The sequence below is a fragment of the Pimephales promelas genome, chromosome 7, assembly GCF_988280905.1.
Source record: "Pimephales promelas chromosome 7, fPimPro1.hap1.1, whole genome shotgun sequence".
Classification (NCBI taxonomy): Eukaryota; Metazoa; Chordata; class Actinopteri; order Cypriniformes; family Leuciscidae; genus Pimephales; species Pimephales promelas.
Window position 1 is genome coordinate 33,941,928 of NC_142775.1, and position 24,704 is coordinate 33,966,631.

The 24,704-nt window shown below is 40.9% G+C and overlaps 1 protein-coding gene across 1 annotated transcript in view; it reads right to left on the reverse strand.

The window, feature by feature from the left end:
• Positions 1 to 8,517: 8,517 nt before the first annotated feature.
• ttn.2 (titin, tandem duplicate 2) overlaps positions 8,518 to 24,704 on the reverse strand; it is a 161,554-nt gene continuing 145,367 nt past the window's right edge. Inside the window, 21 exon segments of the mRNA XM_089133368.1 lie at positions 8,518 to 9,850; positions 9,945 to 10,241; positions 10,335 to 11,313; positions 11,455 to 16,229; positions 16,365 to 16,958; positions 17,424 to 17,729; positions 17,832 to 18,407; positions 18,488 to 18,787; positions 18,881 to 19,186; positions 19,299 to 19,883; positions 20,019 to 20,321; positions 20,420 to 20,722; positions 20,820 to 21,119; positions 21,215 to 21,505; positions 21,609 to 22,202; positions 22,310 to 22,591; positions 22,747 to 23,049; positions 23,136 to 23,441; positions 23,549 to 23,848; positions 23,942 to 24,232; positions 24,336 to 24,641. Of these exon segments, the coding sequence (XP_088989494.1) occupies positions 9,552 to 9,850; positions 9,945 to 10,241; positions 10,335 to 11,313; positions 11,455 to 16,229; positions 16,365 to 16,958; positions 17,424 to 17,729; positions 17,832 to 18,407; positions 18,488 to 18,787; positions 18,881 to 19,186; positions 19,299 to 19,883; positions 20,019 to 20,321; positions 20,420 to 20,722; positions 20,820 to 21,119; positions 21,215 to 21,505; positions 21,609 to 22,202; positions 22,310 to 22,591; positions 22,747 to 23,049; positions 23,136 to 23,441; positions 23,549 to 23,848; positions 23,942 to 24,232; positions 24,336 to 24,641 (12,596 nt within the window). The 3' untranslated portion in view covers positions 8,518 to 9,551.

The window sequence follows — 24,704 nt, forward strand, 5'->3', positions numbered from 1 at the left end:
AGCCTCCATTTTTGCACTCAGGTCAAAGTCTCACAGCCCTCTATCATAATCCAGAGTTTTGAGAAGATTGGAGAAACTTAATTTTTCGCCCGAAAATGAAAAAAAAAAACGAAAGGGGTAACACTGTCGTTTTTTTTTCGGGTCAAAATTTTGAATTTTGATATCTCAGCTCTGGAAGGGTCTAGAGCCTCAATTTTTGCACTCAGGTCAAAGTCTCACAGCCCTCTATCATAATCCAGAGTTTTGAGAAGATTGGAGAAACTTAATTTTTCGCCCGAAAATGAAAAAAAAAACCGAAAGGAGTAACACTGTTGTTGTTTTTTCGGGTCGAAATTTTGAATTTTGATATCTCAGCTCTGGAAGGGTCTTGAGCCTCCATTTTTGCACTCAGGTCAAAGTCTCACAGCCCTCTATCATAATCCAGAGTTTTGAGAAGATTGGAGAAACTTAATTTTTCGCCCGAAAATGAAAAAAAAAAACGAAAGGGGTAACACTGTCGTTTTTTTTTTTTGGTCGAAATTTTGAATTTTGATATCTCAGCTCTGGAAGGGTCTAGAGCCTCCATTTTTGCACTCAGGTCAAAGTCTCACAGCCCTCTATCATAATACAGAGCTTTGAGAAGATTGGAGAAACTTAATTTTTCGCCCGAAAATGAAAAAAAACGAAAGGGGTAACACTGTCGTTTTTTTTTTTCGGGTCGAAATTTTGAGTTTCGATATCTCAGCTCTAGAAGGGTCTAGAGCCTCCATTTTTGCACTCAGGTCAAAGTCTCACGGCCCTCTATCATAATCCAGAGTTTTGAGAAGATAGGAGAAACTTAATTTTTCGCCCGAAAATGAAAAAAACGAAAGGGGTAACACTGTCGTTTTTTTTTTTCAGGTCGAAATTTTGAATTTTGATATCTCAGCTCTGGAAGGGTCTAGAGCCTGCATTTTTGCACTCAGGTCAAAGTCTCACAGCCCTCTATCATAATCCAGACTTTTGAGAAGATTGGAAAAACTTAATTTTTCGCCCGAAAATGAAAAAAAGAGAAAGGGATAACACTGTCGTTTTTTTTTTTCGGGTCGAAGTTTTGAATTTTGATATCTCAGCTCTGGAAGGGTCTTGAGCCTCCATTTTTGCCAAACATATAGTTGAGCCACGGTAGTCACTTGGGATATTTAAACATTTTCTTCATTGACTTTCTGGGCCATCAAGAGGCAGTCCCTTAGGAGCCAATGTGGTAGTTATACAGCTCTCAAATTTAATGAAAAATATCTTCATTTGTGTTCCGAAGACGAACGAAGGTCTTACAGGGTTGGAACAGCATGGGGGTGAGTAATTAATGACTTTATTTTCATTTTTGGGTGAACTAACCCTTTAAGATATTTATAATGGCATAAATGCTACGTGGGATCTCAATATCTCGGCTCTGGAAGGGTCTAGAGCCTCCATTTTTGCACTCAGGTCTATGTCTCATGGCCCTCTATCAGAATCCAGAGTTTCAAGAAAATCAGAGAAACTCAAAATTTCGACCAAAAAAAACGACAGTGGTACCCCTTTCGTTTTTTTTTTCGGGGTGAGAAGTAAAGTTTCTCCAATATTCTCAAAACTCTGGATTCTTATAGAGGGCCATGAGACTTAGACTTGAGTGGAAAAATGGAGGCTCTAGACCCTTCCAGAGCTGAGATATGTTAAAGGATGGATAGGCCAAACCAGGTGTTATCAGAATCCCGATATTGACACGGATCCATCACAACATGTCTTCATATTAGGGACTGAAGTGAGTGTTGGCAGTCAGGTGCTAGAGGAGTGGAGGAACGGATGTGAAGAGGACACAATCAGCGCCAACACGCACTCATCCACATAAACACTGCTGGGCTTATTACACACAGCACTGATCTGGCACTGCACTACTGTAAACAAAACCAGATCCTGGTCACAATTCACCCCAAAATATAAAGCAGGAAATATAAAGTCTTAGACCTGAGTGCAGAAACTGGAGACTCTGGACCCTTCCAGAGCTGAGATATTGAGATATTTATAATGGCATAAATGCTACGTGGGATCTCAATATCTCGGCTATGGAAGGGTCTAGAGCCTCCATTTTTGCACTCAGGCTTAAGTCTCATGGCCCTCTATCAGAATCCAGAGTTTTGAGAAGATTGGAGAAACTTATTTTCTCACCCCGAAAAAAAAACGAAAGGGGTACCACTGTCGTTTTTTTTTTTGGTCGAAATTTTGAGTTTCTCTGATCTTCTTGAAACTCTGGATTCTGATAGAGGGCCATGAGACTTAGACCTGAGTGCAAAAATGGAGGCTCTAGACCCTTCCAGAGCTGAGATATTGAGATATTTTTAATGGCATAAATGCTACGTGGGATCTCAATATCTCAGCTCTGGAAGGGTCTAAGTCACTCAGGTCTAAGTCTCATGGCCCTCTATCAGAATCCAGAGATTCAAGAAGATCAGAGAAACTCAAAATTTCGACCAAAAAAAAAAACGACAGTGGTACCCCTTTTATTTCGTTTTTTCGGGGTGAGAAGTAAAGTTTCTCCAATATTCTCAAAACTCTGGATTCTTATAGAGGGCCATGAGACTTAGACTTGAGTGCAAAAATGAAGGCTCTAGACCCTTCCAGAGCTGAGATATGTTAAAGGATGTATAGGCCAAACCAGGTGTTAACAGAATCCCGATATTGACACGGATCCATCACAACATGTCTTCATATTAGGGACTGAAGTGAGTGTTGGCAGTCAGGTGCTGGAGGAGTGGAGGAACGGATGTGAAGAGGACACAATCAGCGCCAACACGCACTCATCCACATAAACACTGCTGGGCTTATTACACACAGCACTGATCTGGTACTGCACTACTGTGTACTAGACCAGACAGCAGGTGCACACGCACAAACACACCACAGTCAGTGTGTGAATCTTAACAAAACCAGATCCTGGTCACACTTCACCCCAAAATATAAAGCAGGAAATATAAAGACTTAGACCTGAGTGCAAAACTGGAGACTCTGGACCCTTCCAGAGCTGAGATATTGAGATATTTATAATGGCATAAATGCTACGTGGGATCTCAATATCTCGGCTCTGGAAGGGTCTAGAGCCTCAATTTTTGCACTCAGGCTTAAGTCTCATGGCCCTCTATCAGAATCCAGAGTTTTGAGAAGATTGGAGAAACTTATTTTCTCGCCCCGAAAAAACAAAAGAAAAGGGGTACCATTGTCGTTTTTTTTTTTTTTTTTTTTGGTTGAAATGTTGAGTTTCCCTGATCTTCTTGAAACTCTGGATTCTGATAGAGGGCCATGAGACTTAGACCTGAGTGCAAAAATGGAGGCTCTAGACCCTTACAGAGCAGAGATATTGAGATATTTATAATGGCATAAATGCTACGTGGGATCTCAATATCTCAGCTCTGTAAGGGTCTAGAGCCTCCATTTTTGCACTCAGGTCTAAGTCTCATGGCCCTCTATCAGAATCAATATCACAGTTTTTCTGATTTCTTGAAACTCTGGATTCTGATAGAGGGCCATGCGACTTAGACCTGTGTGCAAAAATGGAGGCTCTAGACCCTTACAGAGCAGAGATACCCCTGTAAACACACACACAGGTATCTGATGCACATGTACAGTTAGGACAGGTATCTGACCTGAAACCCCTGTAAACACACACACAGGTATCTGATGCACATGTACAGTTAGGACAGGTATCTGACGTTAAACCCCTGTAAACACACACACAGGTATCTGATGCACAGTTAGGACAGGTATCTGACGTGAAACCCCTGTAAACACACACACAGGTGTCTGATGCACATGCACAGTTAGGACAGGTATCTGACGTTAAACCCCTGTAAACACACACACAGGTATCTGATGCACAGTTAGGACAGGTATCTGACGTGAAACCCCTGTAAACACACACACAGGTATCTGATGCACATGTACAGTTAGGACAGGTATCTGACGTGAAACCCCTGTAAACACACACACAGGTATCTGATGCACATGTACAGTTAGGACAGGTATCTGACGTGAAACCCCTGTAAACACACACACAGGTATCTGATGCACATGTACAGTTAGGACAGGTATCTGGCGTGAAACCCCTGTAAACACACACACAGGTATCTGATGCACATGTACAGTTAGGACAGGTATCTGACGTGAAACCCCTGTAAACACACACACAGGTATCTGATGCACATGTACAGTTAGGACAGTTATCTGACGTGAAACCCCTGTAAACACACACACAGGTATCTGATGCACATGTACAGTTAGGACAGGTATCTGGCGTGAAACCCCTGTAAACACACACACAGGTATCTGATGCACATGTACAGTTAGGACAGGTATCTGGCGTGAAACCCCTGTAAACACACACACAGGTATCTGATGCACATGTACAGTTAGGACAGGTATCTGACGTGAAACCCCTGTAAACACACACACAGGTATCTGATGCACATGTACAGTTAGGACAGGTATCTGACGTGAAACCCCTGTAAACACACACACAGGTGTCTGATGCACATGCACAGTTAGGACAGGTATCTGACGTGAAACCCCTGTAAACACACACACAGGTATCTGATGCACATGTACAGTTAGGACAGGTATCTGACGTGAAACCCCTGTAAACACACACACAGGTATCTGATGCACATGTACAGTTAGGACAGGTATCTGACGTGAAACCCCTGTAAACACACACACAGGTATCTGATGCACATGTACAGTTAGGACAGGTATCTGGCGTGAAACCCCTGTAAACACACACACAGGTATCTGATGCACATGTACAGTTAGGACAGGTATCTGACGTGAAACCCCTGTAAACACACACACAGGTATCTGATGCACATGTACAGTTAGGACAGTTATCTGACGTGAAACCCCTGTAAACACACACACAGGTATCTGATGCACATGTACAGTTAGGACAGGTATCTGGCGTGAAACCCCTGTAAACACACACACAGGTATCTGATGCACATGTACAGTTAGGACAGGTATCTGGCGTGAAACCCCTGTAAACACACACACAGGTATCTGATGCACATGTACAGTTAGGACAGGTATCTGACGTGAAACCCCTGTAAACACACACACAGGTATCTGATGCACATGTACAGTTAGGACAGGTATCTGGCGTGAAACCCCTGTAAACACACACACAGGTATCTGATGCACATGTACAGTTAGGACAGGTATCTGACGTGAAACCCCTGTAAACACACACACAGGTATCTGATGCACATGTACAGTTAGGACAGGTATCTGACGTGAAACCCCTGTCATCACAGTTTTGAACGGATTTTTAGAACAGATAAGTGAACTTAAAAATGCAATTTTCAGCTGAGTGTATTTTCTTAGCCCTCCCTTTTGAATGCAACTTTCAAATTACTTGACAAAAAATTACATCCTGAGAAAAGTGGATTTCTGGGGGTGAAACCCCATTGACTCCCATTCATTCTGCACTCGACCGCGAGCGCCCCCGCATGGACAAAGACGCGTTACTGCATTACGCGTTACGCGTCCAGAACCCAGAAGTAACCAGCCAGTGCCAATTCTCTTCAATTAGACTGAATCCTACTTTGGCATCTTCTTCTTCTTCTTCTTCTTCTTCTAGTTACCAACTTCTCATTTCTTATTTGTGCATCCTCGTTTCCTTCCCTTGCCTCTCTGCTCCACCCCCTGTAGGACGCGAGGGAAGGAACTGAGGGAAGGAACTGAGGAAAGGAAAGGAGGACAGAGGAATGGAATAAAAGCTCTTTTAACCCTCAGGTGCTCTTCGGTCATTTCTGACTGAAAAATGTTCTGGTTTGAAATTTTAAAAATCACAGCTTCATCGGAATGTTACCAAACTTGGTGACTTTTTATGGCATTGGGTATGTGAACACAAAAAAAAATTGATTCGAGCAATTTCAGTGGTCGTAAAAAATGAGTCACACTTTTGCTCTTCTGTCAAAAATGACCGACCCATAGGAAATTAATGGGAAATTGACTCTCACGTCACTCGCCCTCGTCCTGCTCGCTAACTAGAGATTTTGTGTGAAATTAATTTCAAACTCTGGTGGCAGCTAACGTTAGCCTTGTAGATGAACGAGTGATTTCTCTGATGTTTTTGCGCCTTTCTGGATTAGTGGGTGTGCAATGTGGTGCATTGTGGGAGTTGTTGTCTTGCATACAAATGTGCCCTTCAGTTATTTTTTCTCGGTCAAGAGGGCACCAAATAAAAAAATATTTTACATTTCGACTAGGCTATAAGATCCACTTTCAATAAAGATTAATGTTGAAATGGGTGAAATGCTTCTTTAACTAGCTCAGAGTGGCTAAATTTATCCAAAAAGAATATAAAACGTACTTCTAGGCATTCTGCAAGCTAATACTAAATAGGTTAACAAAAAAATACAAAATTTTTACAACCGCTGGTATGCTGAGAAGACAAATTTTTTGGATAGGTTTCCAGCTCAACAAAACAGCATGTGGTCAGCCATCTTATTATTCAGCCCATTCTCACCCCCAAGGCGTCACTTAACTGACGCCTTGGGAAGCATTTGGACATGCTTCAATATCTGACGCTTTAGGCGCCCTTTAGCGTCAGTTAGATGACGCCCTAGGATCGCGTGTACCCTACCCCCACCCCACACCTAAACCTAACCGCGTCCTCTAACTGACGCTTTCCTTTAGAGTCAGTTAGATGACGCCGTAGGATCGCGTCATGTAAGTGACGCTAAAGGGCGCCTAAAACGTCAAATATTGAAGCATGGTCAAAGGTGACGCCTTGGGGTGAGAATGCGTTGTATTACTACCACTCTGGCACTTGTGAGTTCAATATTCATCCACTTGGTGTCTCTATGCAGGGGTCAGAAGCGGCACTCTGGGCTTTTGAAGTTAAATTTGACTTGTTTGTAAATTTGTTTGTTCATTTTGGGTAGCAGCAATTAACAGCGGCTGTGGGTTCTCCAGGAAGAAACCTTGAGAATTGATAAAGAGTATCTAACAAAGCAGTTCGGTGGGCGAACTGATTAGTTGAGGTGCGGTTAATTCTATTAAGGTATTCTGAAAATTAATAGCCCCTCTGCATATGATGTAAATTCTTAATTAATTATATTTCGTTACGTTTAATTGTCTATCTGAAGCAGACACGTGGGCTATATCCCCTTTTGGGTGATTTTTATATATGGTTATCTGGTTCAAATCCATATCCAATAGTTTTTGATCATAAATTAAGTATTGCATACGTATTCGGTATACCCCAAACCTGAGCTTGGTTCTTTACACAGTTCATGTTTTACTTGCATAGAAGATTTATAAATAATGCATGTGTGGCGAGTAAACGATCAGCAAACAAGAGCATGCAACAGAACTGCACGCTCTCTCTCTCCCATCAGTTAACATTAGTAATATGCCTCGTTTTCTTTGCCATTTACAAATCTGACTGAACTACAAACTACATTCGACTGATGTCTGTCTCACGCATCGCATGCTCAATCTACTGCTCTTTTTCTGCAAATCAGCTCGTGCACCACAGCTATATAGGCTTTGCGATATTTTGTTTAATATATTCACACATTAGATGCATTTACTTCATAGACAGCCTTCTCTTTTACCTCCATTCTACTCTCTGCTGTCAGTGTTTCTTTGTCTGGACACAAACAATGTGGTATCGTGATTCGCGTGGTATTGGTTGTTGGTATCGGAGCATTTTGACAAGAACATGAGCGCAGTATCGGGCCCCATATCGGTATCTATGCATCCCTATAGCCATAAATAAATACATAGCTTTTGTGGCAAAGTGGACTGTGCACATTCACTTGTTTGAGTCTGTGTTGTGCCTTAATCCTATTCTGTTAGCAGCACACTTCCATGCATGCCGGTAACAGCAGCACTCTGTCTTGTAAAATACATTTGTTGTGCAATGTTAAAGTCGGCGTGAAACGTAAGTTGAGATTGTCATTTTTTCCTTGTCGTGACGTATATCCAAGTGAAACGGCTTCTGAAATTAGAAAAAAATGAAGGGCAGGGCTTGATTTCATCCTTCGGGAATTGATTGGATCGTTGGAGGTTGGACGTTGCAAACATTTTGAAATCCGATTCTCTGAGAGGCGGTGCACCGATAGCCGCACCCTCATCGGATCTGGCCGCACCCTTTCGCCATTCCACGTGACCAAAAGAGAAGAGAGGTCGTTTCGATGGGAGAGGGAAGGGTAATGTATTTGATTAGACATTTTAAGGGTACAGGAATTTAAAAAAAAAATAACGAAGTGCACCGATAAATCATTTATAATAAACACTGCAATATTACATATAAAAAGAAGATTTGTCAAATTTGATTTCATGCCGACTTTAAATCAACTAATAGATAAATTCCATCTTTTTCAACACTACTTTCCTGTCTATGCTCCACTTTCCTATAAAATAAAGACAAATGGTCCAAACGATTAATAAGCGAATGAAGAAATCATTGTGCCATAATGAAACAAGATACATTGAAACCACTTAATAAAGACAAGGACATAATTTAGTGCTGAGAACATGCTTTATTGAATCATTAATACTCAAGGAGGTTGCATATAGATAATTCTACAATTCTACATAAAATCAAACCAAAGTCAAGGGCATTAAGATACTAAACTGTTTCTTTCTCATTGCACAGCAGGTGGTGTTACTGCGGCACACTTTCTTAATGTTTGCCCAACAAGTGACAAGGTGAATTCTAAAGCTAACACACAAACACACAATGATTCAAAGCAAACCTCCAAGAGGAGGCTCTGTTTCTGCAAGGAAGTACAAGATATACTTCTGTTATTGGCCAGGAGATGTTATTTTGAAAGTTTATTCGAGCAGTCCCTTGCCAGAAACAGAGCACATTAAACACTTTTGCTCATAAAGTGCAGGCCGCTCGCACCTTGAGCATGTCATTAAAATGGTGGTATGACATAGTCAGTCAGAACACAAGGCCTAGTCGCCCTGCTTACATGAGGGTAAAATGTAAACAGCACTCAAGGCCTTACATTCAAGTAACAATGCATAAGAGTATTTTTATAATATCACTGCACGAGTAAACGTGCAGGCATAACTTAGTCTCTCAGATTTAGTGTAACATCAACAGGGAGCCTCTCTACCTGTTGAGGCAATCTTAAGACTTCAACTTATTGTTGAGGCACAGAGTTTAGTTTCAGGTTTATCAGGGTATTCGTTCCATGTGAAACTTTCTCCTGATAAACATTTAGTTCCATTTGTTTCAGTAAATATTGTTATAAATAACAATTCATACATTTTCCATAACCGTTAAATTCGGCTATATACATTATGTACATGTCACAGAAAATTGGATCAAAAATCCTAAGTCATAATTATCCAATATGGCACATTTTATAATACTTTAGACTTTAGTCTAGATTGGCATAAATTAATGTCAGGTTTGGTATAAAAATAGTTTATATTTACAGGAACAGATATCCAGGTAACTTATCAAGATTTTTTTTTTCATTTCATTTAAAAAAATACAAAGTCGCTTAATGAAGAAAGGGTTGGGGGTATAAATTATGGCTTTACTTTGATCGAATACTGATGGTAACAGTTGCCATGTCAGATCCATGCTCATTGGAAAGTTTGAGTGTGTAAGCCCCAGCATCACTCTCTTTCACACCAGTGATGATGAGTGTAGTCAGGTCTTCTGTGGTGTCAATATGGAACCTGCTACTTTCTTCCTCGCCAGGCAGTTTCTTTCCACCGCGTGACCACTCAATACAAGGTGCTGGCTCTCCAGAGAAAGCACAGGCCACCGTTAGAACCTTTCCAGTTTCAATGCTAATATCTTCAGGAAGAGCTTCAATTCTTGGAGCTAAGCCTATAAAATATAAAAGGATTAAAATGATATTCTTCCATATTACAACATTATTTTACAAATTCTTATGCGTTTTTGTTATTAAACTGGTCCTTACCTTGAGCACTGTGGAGGGCTGCTCTAACTGAGGATTCTTCAACATGTGAATGACTTGACATTATACTGCTTGAGCTCATTGCATATACTGACTCTGATGTCATAGAGGATAAGCTAGACATTGACATAGTTTCAAATTTCATCTCAGCCATTGAAGAGCTGCTGAATGATGCTTCTTGGATTGTGCTTTCCATGTGGGTGGATTTTGAAGTAAAACTTTCATGCATGGCGCTAACAGCAGCACTTTCCCTCTTAAGAATCATTTCACTTCCCCCATGTATTTGGGACGAGACCAATTCTGGAAAAAAGACAATAAATCATTGGCATTAAGAAGAATGGGCATCAAAACTAGGATGAGAATTTAATATAGGTTATGGGAAATTAAATTTACCTTGAACAACCTTATGTGTAGACACAAATGCAGTGACTTTTGTGTAGATTGATTGAAACACTTGACCAAGAAGTGAGAATGATGTTCGAGACACTGCTCCTCCTTCACTTATGATTTCACAGGAGTATTCCCCTTGGTCACTCTCAGAAACATCAGATATATAGAGACAGCAAGTTCCATCTGCAGATGAATGAATCTGGTAGTGACTACTTTGACTGAGTTTCCTGCTGTCCTTGTACCACACAACTTCTCTCACTGAGCTCTCCGCAACAAAGATCATCTTAATTTTATCTTCATAAGCTTCAGCTTTGAGTTGCTGAATGATCTTTGGTGGTGCTTCCTTTGGCGGGGCTGGGGATTTCACTGTAAGTGGGGATTTAACTCTTTTAGGTGACATGATTGGCTCAGGAGATTTGACTGTTGGTGGGGATTTAGCTCTCTGAGGTTCTGGAGACTTAAGGCCTGTAGGGGATTTAACTCTCAGAGGGGAGGCAACTGGCTCAGGAGACTTGATAGGAGGTGGAGATTTTACCCTGGCAGGTGAAGCTATTGGCTCAGGGGACTTCAGAGCTGTTGGAGACTTTACTCTTTGAGGGGTGGTTGGTTCAGGAGACTTAATAGGAGGTGGAGACTTTACCCTCTGAAGAGAGCCAACCGGCTCTGGTGACTTCACTCTGAATGGGGATTTGATACCCTCCGGAGATTTAATTCGAGGTTCAGGAGATTTCACACCAGTGGGTTGTGGTGATTTAATTTGGGGTTCCGGAGACTTTACTGAGGGCACAGGAGATTTTAATGAAGGCTCTGGAGATTTAACTGAGGGTACAGGGGATTTCACTAAAGGTTCTGGAGACTTTACTGATGGCACTGGGGATTTCACCGAGGGCTCTGGAGACTTTACTGATGGCACTGGGGATTTCACAGAGGGCTCTGGAGACTTTACTGATGGTACTGGGGATTTCACAGAGGGCTCTGGAGACTTCGCTGATGGCACTGGGGATTTCACAGAGGGCTCTGGAGACATTGCTGATGGCACTGGGGATTTCACAGAGGGCTCTGGAGACTTTACTAATGGCACTGGAGATGCGACTGTTGGCTCTGGAGATTTAACTGATGGCACTGGAGATGTCACTTGTGTAGGTGTAACTTCCTCTTTAAGTACTGGTTTGTGAATAGTCAATGTAAACCTTGCCTCTTGCTTTCCTTCCAAATTTTCTACTACTACAGTATAGCTGCCTTCATCAGAAAACTCAACCGATGAAATTTCAAAAGTAGACTTATACTGTGTTGTAGACACATGAATACGGTGTGAAGAGACAATTGTTCTTCCCTCATGCATCCATGTGACACTTGGTGCTGGCTCTCCATCAATATCACAGACAAATCGTGCAGAGTCACCCTCAGATACAGCCAGAGACTGTGGTTTTGTGAGTATTTTGGCTGAAAGAGTAGCTTTAACTTTCTTTACTGATACTTCAGCAGATGTTTTTTCTGATTCTTTTATCTTTGATTCAGATGACACATGTTTTTCAGATGTTGTATGTATTTCAGAAGATGAATATGAAGCTGATGATAAGTATTCAGTGGATGCATATCTAATTGGAGTTGATGCAAGCTTCTGAGATTCATATTTTTCAAAGGCAGAAACTTCACGTCTCTCAGTTAGTTTTGTTTTGGTTTCTTTGATCTCCAAATGTGTTCTTGAGGCAGAGGAAGCTCTGATTGTTGTTGAATGATAATAATCAGTTTTTGTTATATCAGGTACAAATGGTGTCGGAGCCTCTTCATCTCTCCGTCTTGAGGAGTACGTAGTAAACTCTCCACCTGAAACATCAAGAGTTCCATAGTCTGATGCCTCACCCTTTGAATTTGTGCAGACAACACGGTATGTGCCACTGTCCTCTGCCTGACAATCATTAATTTGGAGAGACAGAACTCCACTCATATTTGTGAACTGGTATTTGCTGCTCTCTTGTATTTGTTGTCCATTATGAAACCACTGGATATCCGCATCTGGCTTTGATTGAACATTCAAAGTGAATTTAGTGTTTTGACCACATGGTACACGGTGAGAACGCATTCTTACTGTGATACGTGGAGCATGGTCAAGACTGAAGGGTTGCTGAGTCACAACCTGGTACTTGCGCTCAGATTTGAGAGCTGCTTTTCTTGCTTCATATCTAGACATGATGTCAAATCTTGCAGACCTTTCAAATCTAGAGGAGGATCTGGAAGATCTTCTCTCAGTGGATACAGGACTTGGTGATCGAGGGCGTGTTCTCTCAGGGGTGGGCGATCTTCTTTCAATGAGTTCAACTTCAGTCTCAGTTGAGATGCGTGCACGGGGTTGTCTGATAAGCTCAGAGACAGGACGCATCAGTTCAATGTATGTTGGAGACAAGGATCTCCTCCTTCTCAAGAAATATGAAATGGGAGGAGGAGAGCCTTGAACTTGCTCAGTTTTTGTTACATGTTTGGTCTCTTCTACACGTCTCATTTCAGCTTTGTGAACAGGTTTTGGTGAGGCACGACGCAGTGCAGACAGCTCAAAGCGTACAGGGCTTCCACTGGGTGGGGAGGCAGAGAAGCCAAGTTCTAGTTCTTCTTCAAGCTCTTGCCTCTCTTTTTCAGTTCTCTTCATTGTCAGATAGTCCTCACCCTCGAGGAGCTCCTCATCAGAAAGATCTCCTAGTGAGCGTCTTCTCAGTCTGAATGATGCCTCAGATTCCAGGGATGGTGACCGCCTTGCTGGTCGAACAGTCTCTAAATCGTCTTGCGTAAGTTTTGGAATGCGCCACTTTGGTCTGTACTGATCAGTTATTCTAGGCAGTGGCATGACATAAAATTGCTCCCATCTGGAAAGACGAATACGCCTCTGTCTCTTCTGAACAATTCTTTCCATTCTCTCAGGAATCTCATATTGGTCACGCAGTTTCCTGTACCATTTCATGTCAGATAACGGCACAAAGTGTTTGATCAAGTTATCTTCACCAAGAACAGTTGGATCATGTGCACGGGCTTCAGGGATTTCATAAGGCATACGTATCTTCTTATCTTCTTCTTTTATTTTCTTTATTTCTTGATCCTCTTTATCAGAGATGTCAAACTCACCCTGCACATTCTTGGTGCTCACTGCAGGTTTATATAATTCAGCAGCTTCCTTCAAAGCCTCCTGTGCTACAGGATTGAGTGTAACAACCTCCGCCGTTGAGAACTGTTTTGCCATTTTCAGTGTCTTTTCTATTTGGTTTCTGACATATTTCTGCCTCTCTTCCTCATTCTTGAACTCCCTCCTTGTGTATGTCAGGCGTTCAACTTTGAGAGTAGCTTGACAACTTGCTGATCCAGCTGTATTTGTTGCAGTGACTCTGTATGTGCCTGAATCCTCAATGAGGGTTTCTCTGATATGTAGAACATGATAGTCTACGTCCTCTTGAACGACTTCAACTTGTGGTCTGAACTCAAGAGGTTTGCCATTTTTCTCCCATTTCAGAGTTGGTGCTGGGGTTCCTGATACTCTCAAGTCAAAGCGAACACTTTGCCCCTCAACACACTCAATATTGGCTAAGAGACGTTTGAACATTGGTCTCATAGTGTCCTCAGCAATTAAGTGTGGTGTCACAGTGAGACGTGCCTTGCAACTATCCTCACCAAACTTGTTGTTTGCTACAACAGTGTATTCAGCGTCATCACTGAGGTCAACATTGTGTATCATGAGTTGATAAAGACCCTTGTCACTTGTGAATGTGTATTTTTTAGGATCTGGTTTGATTCTGTGCCCAGCCTTTAACCATGTAACACTTGGCTCTGGATGGACTGTTATGGTTACACCAAAGCGTACATCTTCACCAATGTATGCTGCACGGTTGTATAATGGCAAAGTAAACTCTGGTGGCCTCTGCAAAATTTTGGTTTTGTCAATTCTACGCTTTGGTTTCTTGAGTGAGCGTCCCAGATAGTATTCACGGTGGGACCGAACAGTCTCAACAAACAACTCAGCATAAGCATTGTCCTCCCTGTCTTCACTGACAACCCTGCATCTATATAATCCATCATCGCATTCTTCAATGTCTTTAACATAGATGCTAGCAACTCCATTAGCATAACTGATTTCATATTTGTGGCTTGCAATCAGTTTGCGAGACCCAAAGTACCAGGTCACTTCAGTGTTTCTGTCGTAGTTTTCAATGCAGCAAACAAACCTGACATGTCCTCCCTCTTCAGCAGATCCATGCATGACAGGACCCGCTCTCAAGCCTTGTTCAGGATGTCCAACTTTCACTCTACCAATGGAAACATTTCTCTGGTTTCTGTAGCCACCACCATAGGCAACACGTGCTGCTGAAACAACAGTGCTCCATTCTTTTTTCACCAGGGATTGGTAGTATCTTCTGTGTCTCAAAGTCTTGATAACCTTTGAACTAATATGTTCCAATTTCATCTTGAGCCAAGGGTGCTCCAAAGCTTCTGAGGCAGTCATTCGTAGCTTTCTGTCTTTAGTCAGCAGTCTGTCGACAAAGTCCATACCCTCAATGCTGGTCTCTTTAAAGGCTTCACTATCAAACAAATACTCTGCATTTGAAATGTGCTCAACCATTTTCTGATGTGATTCAGCAGCAAAAGGATTAAGTCCGCTAAGGAGGACATATGCAAGAACACCCACAGACCACATGTCAGTGACAGTGGTGACAGAATCACTGTTGTGGATTTCAGGTGCATAGTACTCAGGGGCAGTGAACTGAATCCTGATGTTTTCTCCAGGTGTAAGCAATCTAGCTTGACCCATTTCAATTATCTTGATTGTATTGCTCTTCCTTGTGGAATAAACAATGTTATCAGGTCTGATATCAAAATGACAATAGTTGCGACTGTGGAGGAACTTCAGGGCTCCACAGACTTGTCTCATGTAACAAACTATTTCTTGCTCTGTGAGGTCAAAGTTTGTACCAAGGCGCTCAAAGATGTCCATACCAGACATGAATTCATAGATCAGGACATATTCTTCCAGGCTATCAAAGGATTCATGAAGATACAGAATGTTTTTATGTCTTGCAATATTGAGTGTCTCAATTTCTCTTGCAACCAGCTCTCTATCTGCATCTTTAACTTTGATAAATTTAGCTAAGAATGTCTTCTTAGAGCTAATTTCAATACAGCGATGGACAATGCCAAACTGTCCATTGCGTGCAAGTTCCTCTGAGATTGTGTAGAGAGATGGCACAAGCTTGACTTTTGAATGTGGTGCCTCCTCATTTGTAACCGTTCTTGTTTCATCTACTTCTTCATCATAGTTTCGGATTGCTAACTTGTCTTCTTTTGTAGTCACAGGGTCCGTTGGTGCAGATGGATCACTCAAGCCAAATCGGTTTTCTGCAATCACGCGGAACTGGTATTTTGTTTTGCCAAAGAGACTCATCACGGTGTATTGGGACTCAGGAGTCTGAGCAACACGAATCCATCTGTCTCCAGTGGTAGGGCACTTTTCTATAATGTAATTGATAATTTCACTTCCTCCATCATTTCCTGGACTCCAAACAAGGGTGAGTGTATCTCTGCTAATATCACTGACTTTAATATCCTTTGGTGGATCAGGGACATCAGCAACATCAAGTTCAACTGTCTGCTTATCCGTGCCAAATCGATTTTTGGCACAAATTATGTAGTAGCCGGAATCTTTCCTTTGCACTCCTTTTAGGAACACCAGGGAGGTGAATGATCTTGTGAGAATGACTTGATGATATGCTGTATTATTAATAATCTCTTGTCCCTTTTGCCATGTGACTATTGGATCAGGTTTTCCACTAATTGGAATCTTGATGGTAACCACTTCACCACGAATGGCATGAACAGCTCCCATGCCTTGGAGATGTAATGGTAAGTAAATTTTGGCAGGAACTAGAAAAAACAAAAACAAAAAAGACAATTTAATATGGAATAGTAGTAGTGCAGAATGAACGTATAAAGATAATTCTTTTAAAAATTACTCAGGTTAAATAACATGTTAAAAAACAAACCACCTGAACTACTTACCCTCAACATCTAGGTTCATGCTTGTGGAGATTGATCCAAGCTGGTTAGTAGCTCTAATTTGGTAAACAGCTGCATCATTCTCATCAGCATTGCTGATAACAAGTTGGAAGTAACCCCCCTTGAATTCTTGAACCTTTATTTTCTCTCCATCGGGGGAAATTTCTTTGCCGTTCTTGTACCATTTAACCACTGGCTTGGGATGTCCAACAACCTTTGTGACAAATGTGGCATTTGCCCTGTATTTGACACACATGTCCCTCAATTCTTCCTTGAAGAATGGGGCACGGAGAGCTGTATCTGATTTTGGAATGACTGGTTCTGAAATCTCACTCCAGTTACTCTCTCCACCAATATTTTCACATTTGACACGGAATTCATATTCGAAACCTTCAAGAAGACCATTGACAGTGTAATATGTCTCGTGGATTTCTTCTGAAGTAACTGTAATCCATTTGTTCTGTTTCTTCTCTCTTTTTTCAAGGTAATAGTTCTTAATTTTGGCACCACCATCACTGGTTGGTGGTTTCCAAGAAACAACACATGAATCCCTTGTAACAGAAGAAACAAATGGCTGTTGTGGGACTCCAGGTTTCTCTGTTTGAAAAAATAAAGAGGATTAAATTGAATGGATTTGACAATCTATCCTTTTGTGTTTCATGCTAATTTATATATATATATAGAAATAAAAATAAAAATGTAAATAAAAAATGTAAAAATGTAAGTAAATAAAAAAAAAATGTAAAAAACTGTTTTCAACATGGATTATAATCATAAATGTTTCTTGAGCATCATATTATAATAATTTCTGTAAGGATCATGTGACACTGAAGACTGGAGTAATAATGCTGTAAATTCAGCTTTGATCACAGGAATAAATTATACTTCACTATATATTCACATAGAAAACTGCTGTTTTAAATTGTAATAATATTTCACAATATTACTGTTTTTTTTTTATTTAAGAGAGAGAGAGAGAGAGAGAGAGAGAGAGAGAGAGAGAGAGAGAGAGAGAGAGAGAGAGAGACTACTATTTAAAGACCACCAATTCATGAAACTTACCGAATGGACTCTTGATAATCACAACAGCTGGTATTTCAAGAGATTCACTTATTCCATACTGATTCTGTGCAGAAACCCGGAAGTAATATCCCGCACTCTCAATGAGGTTTGGAACACGACATGTGGTTCCTGGGATAGCTGAAGACACAAGATGCCATTGCTCGCCCTCTTTTGCTTCACGTTTCTCTACAATGTAATTTGTGATCATTGATCCACCGTCATCCTTAGGTGGTTTCCAGCTAATGATCACAGCGCTCTTCAAGAGAGCATCAACAACAATTGGACCTTCAGGCATGAGAGGTTTATCTGAAAAGTCAGAGAGAGTATTTTTTTACATTTGCAAATTTCACACAAACAAGTCTATTGGTATTTCAGTGTTTATCTGTTTAAAAATGGACCTTAATTTACCTTGGATTTCAACACGGAGGGTAGTTTCCACTGTGCCAAATTTGTTGCTCATTTGTACCTTATATCTTCCAGCATTGGTCTTACGCTGGACATTTCTGATTACTAAGTGAGTGTAACTTTCTGTGTTTTCAATTATTACATTCTCAGATGGATTGAGAGGCTTCTTGCCATAGAACCACATTATTTGTGGAATAGGGCGACCAATGTAGACGACATGGAGACGTAGGCTTGTTCCACAACCAGCATAGTATTTCTCCTTCAATGGGAATCCAGGATGGAATTGCGGTGCAGCCTGCAATAGAAGCTTGCCACTAGTCTCAATTTCACCTGCCTCATTGACGGCTCTGCATGTGTACATTCCCTCATCTTCTTGTTCATCTGTTGACACTGTTATAGAGTGGTTTCGGCCATCAGAGCTCATCTTGTATTTTCGACTTTGGATCAACTCCTTTCCATATCTATACCACTTAATTTCAGGAAGAGGTCTTCCAATGATTTGGCATGTCAATGATCCAGATTCTCCTAGTTTAGTGGTAGTATCTTTAATTTCCTCTTTCAGGCATGGAGCCTCTCCAACTAGAGGATCAATTGAACATGTTAGTCACGTTGCATACTTTGTTAATGTATTTTTCAGAGAAGTAATTTTATGAACTTACCACTCAGTTTTGTTTTAATGCCCATTGCTGTTCTTCTTGGTCTACTCAGTCCAGTTTCATTTTCGGCAAACACTCTGAATTCATACTCTGTTGCTTCCATGAGTCCACCCATGGTAAACTGTCTATCCTTGGAACGCTCTTTGTTGCATTTCTTCCAGGCACTTTCCCCTGCTTGCCTGAATTCAATCCAGTACCCAAGGATTTCTTTTCCACCATCGGATTCAGGACGCAACCAGTGAATGGTTATGCAGTCCTTGGCTATAGAGATGATGTCAATCTCACCGGGTTGGCCTGGTTTATCTGTTGAACACAAAGGATTAAGGATGTAAAAATAATTTTGTTTTTATTTAGGAAATGTATTAACTTTGGAAGTGAGAAGAGAGAGTTACATACCAAATGGATCTTTGCAAACAACTGACTCAGATACAGGTCCAGGCTCACTTTGACCAATATCATTTTGAGCAACCACACGGAACTGGTACTCTGCATCAGGGATGAGACCAGTGAGAGTATACATTGTTGTCGTGATATGCGTCTTGTTGTGACGCACCCACTTCTCAGTGGAAATCTCTCTTCTCTCAACATAGTATCCAGTGACACGAGATCCACCATCATCCTTGGGTCTTGACCAGGACAGGCCAATTGCGTTCTTTGTAACATCCATGATTTCTGGAGGGAAACTAGGAGGTTCTGGTGGAGCTTTATGCAAAAAGAATAAAACAATGTACAATAATTAGTGTGATTTTCAATCATTTAAAAGTGGTTAAGAAAAAAAACAACAACACATAAATAAATATATAAAAATGCTTACAAAGAGGTGTCTTTGGTGTTACAGATTCATCAGATTTGAGAGATTTGCTTATACCAAACTGGTTCTCTGCTGTAATCTTGAAGTGATATTCAACATTTTCCTTCAGTCCCTTGACCACAAGTGATGTATCAACCACACGTGAGTCCACAGTGTACCAAGCTGCTTTTGGCACCTCTCGCCTCTCCACAATGTAACCAAAGATATCAGAGCCACCATCATCTGAGGGCGGTCTCCAGCTCACTCTGACCGAACGTGCCTGAATATCATCAAATTCAAGAGGACCCTCTGGTGGATCTGGCCGTCCAATTACTTTGACCTTAATATAGGCAGCCTTCTTTCCACATTTGTTTTCCAACACAAGGTCATAGGTGCCTGTATCATCTCTGTGGGCCTCCTTGATCACAAGTTCAGTACGTTCTTCACTGGTTGCAATCATAGCTCTGTGAGAAATGTCATGACCTTCCTTTGTCCACTTGCATGTTGGGAAGGGCTTGCCCTTGATGGGCACAGATAATCTAATGACACCTCCTTGTCTGACAACATAGGCTTCCTGGTAGATTTTCTCCAACTCATAATCAGGATATTCTGAAAAGATAATAAAGTTCTTCCATTACAAAAATGCACTGCCATATACATGTATGACAGAATAATACGGTTTGTATGTGTACATATGTTTATAATAACACATTTTTACTCCCATTGTTAGGTAATTCCTCTTACCAAGCATTTCTGTAACTTTGACCACTCCTGGAATCTCAGCTGGTTCTCCAGCTCCACCAGCATTACATGCCAACACACGGAACTTGTATTCAGCTCCCTGGGGCATATGTGTCAGGGTGTATTCACAAATCTTTATTGGTGTTGTGTTGCATTTTGTCCATTCAACCTGGTCAACCTTCTGCATCTCAATCAGATAGCCAGTTATAGCAGCACCACCCTCTTCCTCTGGAGAAGACCAGGCAAGCGAAACTGATGTTCTTGTGGTATCTGTGACTCTTGGGTTCAGTGGAATACCAGGAGGCTCTGTTTAAGAGGAAAGTTGAACACATTGGTCATGTTTGGTCTACTGACAACTGATTTACTTAAATTTTTACAAGCTTGTTTTGTTCCGTTGTACATACCGATAGGATCCATTGCAATAGTTGGTTTAGAGTTTGCACTTGGTTTTCCGGTTCCTCTAGAGTTGATAGCGGTCACTCTGTACTCATATTCAAGGCCCTCAATAAGTCCTGTGGCTCTGTATCTTGTCATGGTAACTGGATTCTTATTGATGGGAAGCCATCTGTCGGACGCAGCCTCTTTGCGCTCAATAATGTAGCCAGCAATAGTAGAACCACCATTATCCTCAGGTGGTGTCCAAGTAAGGGTCATGCCATCATGAGACACATCAAGTATTTCAGGTGTGCTCGGAGCTCCAGGTACAGCTACAAAAAGGATATGAGACTAACTTAATACTTTCATTTTTAAATGACATAAATATAAATAGAAAGCACCTGAAATAGGTAAAAAAAAAAAACGTACTTTTGACACTCTTGCACTCAACAACTTCAGATTGCAAGAACCCGCCGATACCAAAACGATTTGTTGCAGCCACACGGAATACATATTCAGTTCCCTCCACAAGTCTTGTAACTTTGAACATGGGTCTTGTGACAGATTCAGACACAGGCATCCATCCAGGTCGATGTGCATCACGCTGCTCAACAACATAGCCACTGACATTTGCACCTCCATCTTTCTCCGGTGGTTCCCAGCTGCAGGTGACAGATGTTGCATCAACCTCATCAATTTTCATAGGCCCAACAGGTACTCCAGGTTTATCTAGGAAAGAAATATATTTGGTCAATTTAAAGAAAACTTAATATAGCTATATACCTGTAAAACCTGCAAGGAAATGTCAAATTTAAAATTCTCACCAAGAATGATAACTTTGATGACCTCAGATGCTGTTCCAGTGACATTTTTCACTTCAAGAGAATAGTCACCAGTATCATCAAGTGTGGATTCACGGACTGTCAATTTGGTAAATTTAGCAGTTGTCTCAATCTTGATGCGGTCAAGCTTGTCCTTCATCTTGACTCCACCAAAGAACCATGAACAGACTGGTATGGGTCGACCTTTAATGGGAATGTTGAGCACAATTGGCTTACCAGCTGGCACATTAACAATCTTTTGTGGGATGCCAGTCAAATCAATTTTGGGCATGGCTGTAATGAAAACAGAAATAACAATAATTAACCTTTCAAACAGACAAATTATATGAAATTTTTACTGTTTTCCTCATTTCAGCAGTTTTTAATGATATCCTACCTCTCTGTTCTTGTATTGTTACAGGTGTCATGAGATCTCTGGGCTCACTGACACCTCTGCTATTTTTAGCTCTGATTCTGAAGAGATATTGCTCATTTTCATTCAGCGAGACAATTGTGTGCTGCAGCACAGATGATTTCACATTAGCAACATTCATCCAGCGGTCACTTCCAGTTTTGCACGCTTCGATGACATAGCCAGAAAGTCTGCTGCCACCATCGTGAAGCGGTTTTTCCCATCCAAGTATGACAGTAGACTTTGTGGTATCAATGACACACAGATCTTGAGGAACAGATGGAACTTCACAAACCAGTACAGCATCTGTAATTTCACAAGGTTCTCCAATACCATATATGTTCTCTGGCAATACTCTAAAGAAGTAATGTGTTCCTTCTTCCAGCCCAGTGATTCTGTATAATGTCTTCTTGCATTCTGTTGTCACCGTTTGGTAAGATTTCATTGAGGCTTCACGCTTCTCAATTATGTAGTTGTTGATGTGAGCACCTCCATCAACAGTAGGCACATCCCATGTGATTACAACAGACTCTTTTGTGTAATCTTTGACCTTTACTGCAGCACATGGTCCAGGAGTATCTACAAGACAATTTTTAAAGCGTTTTAAGCATTGGTTACAAACAAGTTAGCCTATTTAATATAAGTGAATGCAGAGTATTCATTATTTACTGCATACATTTACTTACCATAAATTTTGACTAGAATGGTAACTATTTTCTTGCCAGATGGATTCTCTGCCTCTATTGTGTATTTTCCAGCATCATAACGATGTACATTCTCCACTATTAAAGTTGTTGTGTTTTCTGTAGTATCTATTAATCCTCGGGATTGTAGGTCAATTCCAGGCTTTCTCCAGGTAACAACTGGTGCGGGCCTTCCATTTGTAGTAGCATGAAGACGTAAAGTGTTGCCAGCTCTGATGCAAATTGTTTTCTTCAGTTCATCAGGTAGTTCAATATCAGGAATTTCTGAGAAGATAACAGATTTTATGCAGTAATTCCACAAAAAAATGAAATAAAATAGCCCTTTAGGAGCAGAAATTAGTTTGACCATTAGTGGTGTGAAGGAACGCGAGGTCCTTGCACATCACTGTTGACCATAATTTTTTTTTTTAAAAACTTACCAATTCTTTCTGAGGGTGCAGCATCAATACTGCCTTCACTGAATTCTCCAGTACCCATTTTATTGACAGCAGCCACTCTGAAGCTGTACTTTTTGTTACTTGCCAGACCAGTTACTGTGTACTCGGTACTGATCAAGGTCTTCTGGGTGGCTCTATACCATTGCTCTGTTCCCTCCTCCAGAATTTCAACAATATAGCCTGTGACATCAGATCCGCCATCATACATCGGCCGTGTCCATGTCATACTAATACTGTGCTTTGTGGTGTCTGTAATACGGGGAACTGATGGTGGAGCTGGGGTATCTGTAAAATGACAGGACAGGTTAGGCGTGTTACTATATTCTTTTTTTTTTTTTTAGAAGGGGTAGATGTAGGTCAATGTTACTCACATGTTGGGTCTTTACAGTGAGCATACTGAGATGCATCACTTGGAATGCTGGTGCCAGCGGCATTGACGGCTGCAACACGGAATTGATAATCGCTTCCCTCAATGAGACCAGTGATTTTGAGGCGTGTATCATAAATGGTGTAGGTTTTGTTCACTCTTGTCCATCTGACACTGCTCGTCTCACGTTTATCCACAAGGTAGTTTTTGATTTCACTTCCACCATCACTCTCTGGCTTAAGCCACTCAATAATGACATGTTCTTTTGCAACAGCAGTGATCTCTGGTGCTCCAGGAGGTTTTGGAACAGCTATAATGTAAATGACATACTAATGTTAATATTTTATCCTTGGTGCTGTAGGTAAACCTCAATTAAAAATGGAAACACTAATACATAATAATTGTAATTAATCTTACTGTATGCATTTCTTGCAATAACTGGTTCAGACTCAAGGGGCACACCGGGCCCGTATTTATTTACACCTCTGACACGGAAAATGTACTCATTGTCCTTGATCAGTTTTGTGCTGACACAAGACAGAGTCTTGCATTCATTTTCCATGATGACCCAGTTGAGTCTGCTGGTCTCACGTCTTTCAACAATATAATGAGTGACAAGATCTCCACCATCATTTGAAGGTATCTTCCAGGAAACTGAACATTTCTCTTCTGTGACCCTGCTGATTGTTATTGTTCCATCAGGTGGACCAGGTGTATCTTAAAAATAAAAGATTTTCTCATTAAATATACAGCCAATAAATGTTTGGGGTTTTTTTTGTGACTGAAACATGTGATTTATTATGTTCTTACCAAGTACTTTAACATTGACAGCAGCTGTTTTGATTCCACTTGCATTCTTCACAGTAAGGATGTATCTTCCAGTATCATTTCTATCACACGACTTAATGATCGCCATCGCTCTTGTACTTGTGTACGTCAGCGAATATTTTTCTCCAAGATCCAGCTCCTTATCACCCTTGGCCCAAAAAACCTTAGGCTCTGGTTTTCCACCAACAGCAGCATCAAGAACAAGGTCTGATCCTGCTCTAATAGTGATTGTCTCACCCACAAGTTTACTGTCAAGCTCAGCCTTTGGTGGTGCTGTAATAAATGAATAGCATATATTAATACATATTCAAAACACTATATGTTTGTTTCTACACATATTGTAAGAATGCATCATCAATTAAGGAAACCATCTCACTATATTCATCTTTGCATGTGATAAATCCTGTCGATTCAGATGGCATACTATGGACTCCAGCACCATTTTTGGCAATAACACGGAATTCATACTCCTCTCCCTCATGGAGTGATGTAATAGTGAAGAAGTTTTCTGTGATTGTAGTATAGTTGCACTTTAACCAACGAGCATCTTCATCATCACTGGATGCCCTGCGTTCAACAACATATCCAACAATCTTGCTGCCACCATCATTGAATGGTATAGACCATTTAATAGACACTGAGGTCTTGGTTACATCATAAACCTCTGGTTTGCCAGGTGGATCTAAAAATGCAGACAAAAACATGTGATAAATATTAAGCCATGAATAAAAATGAAAGTAGAAAG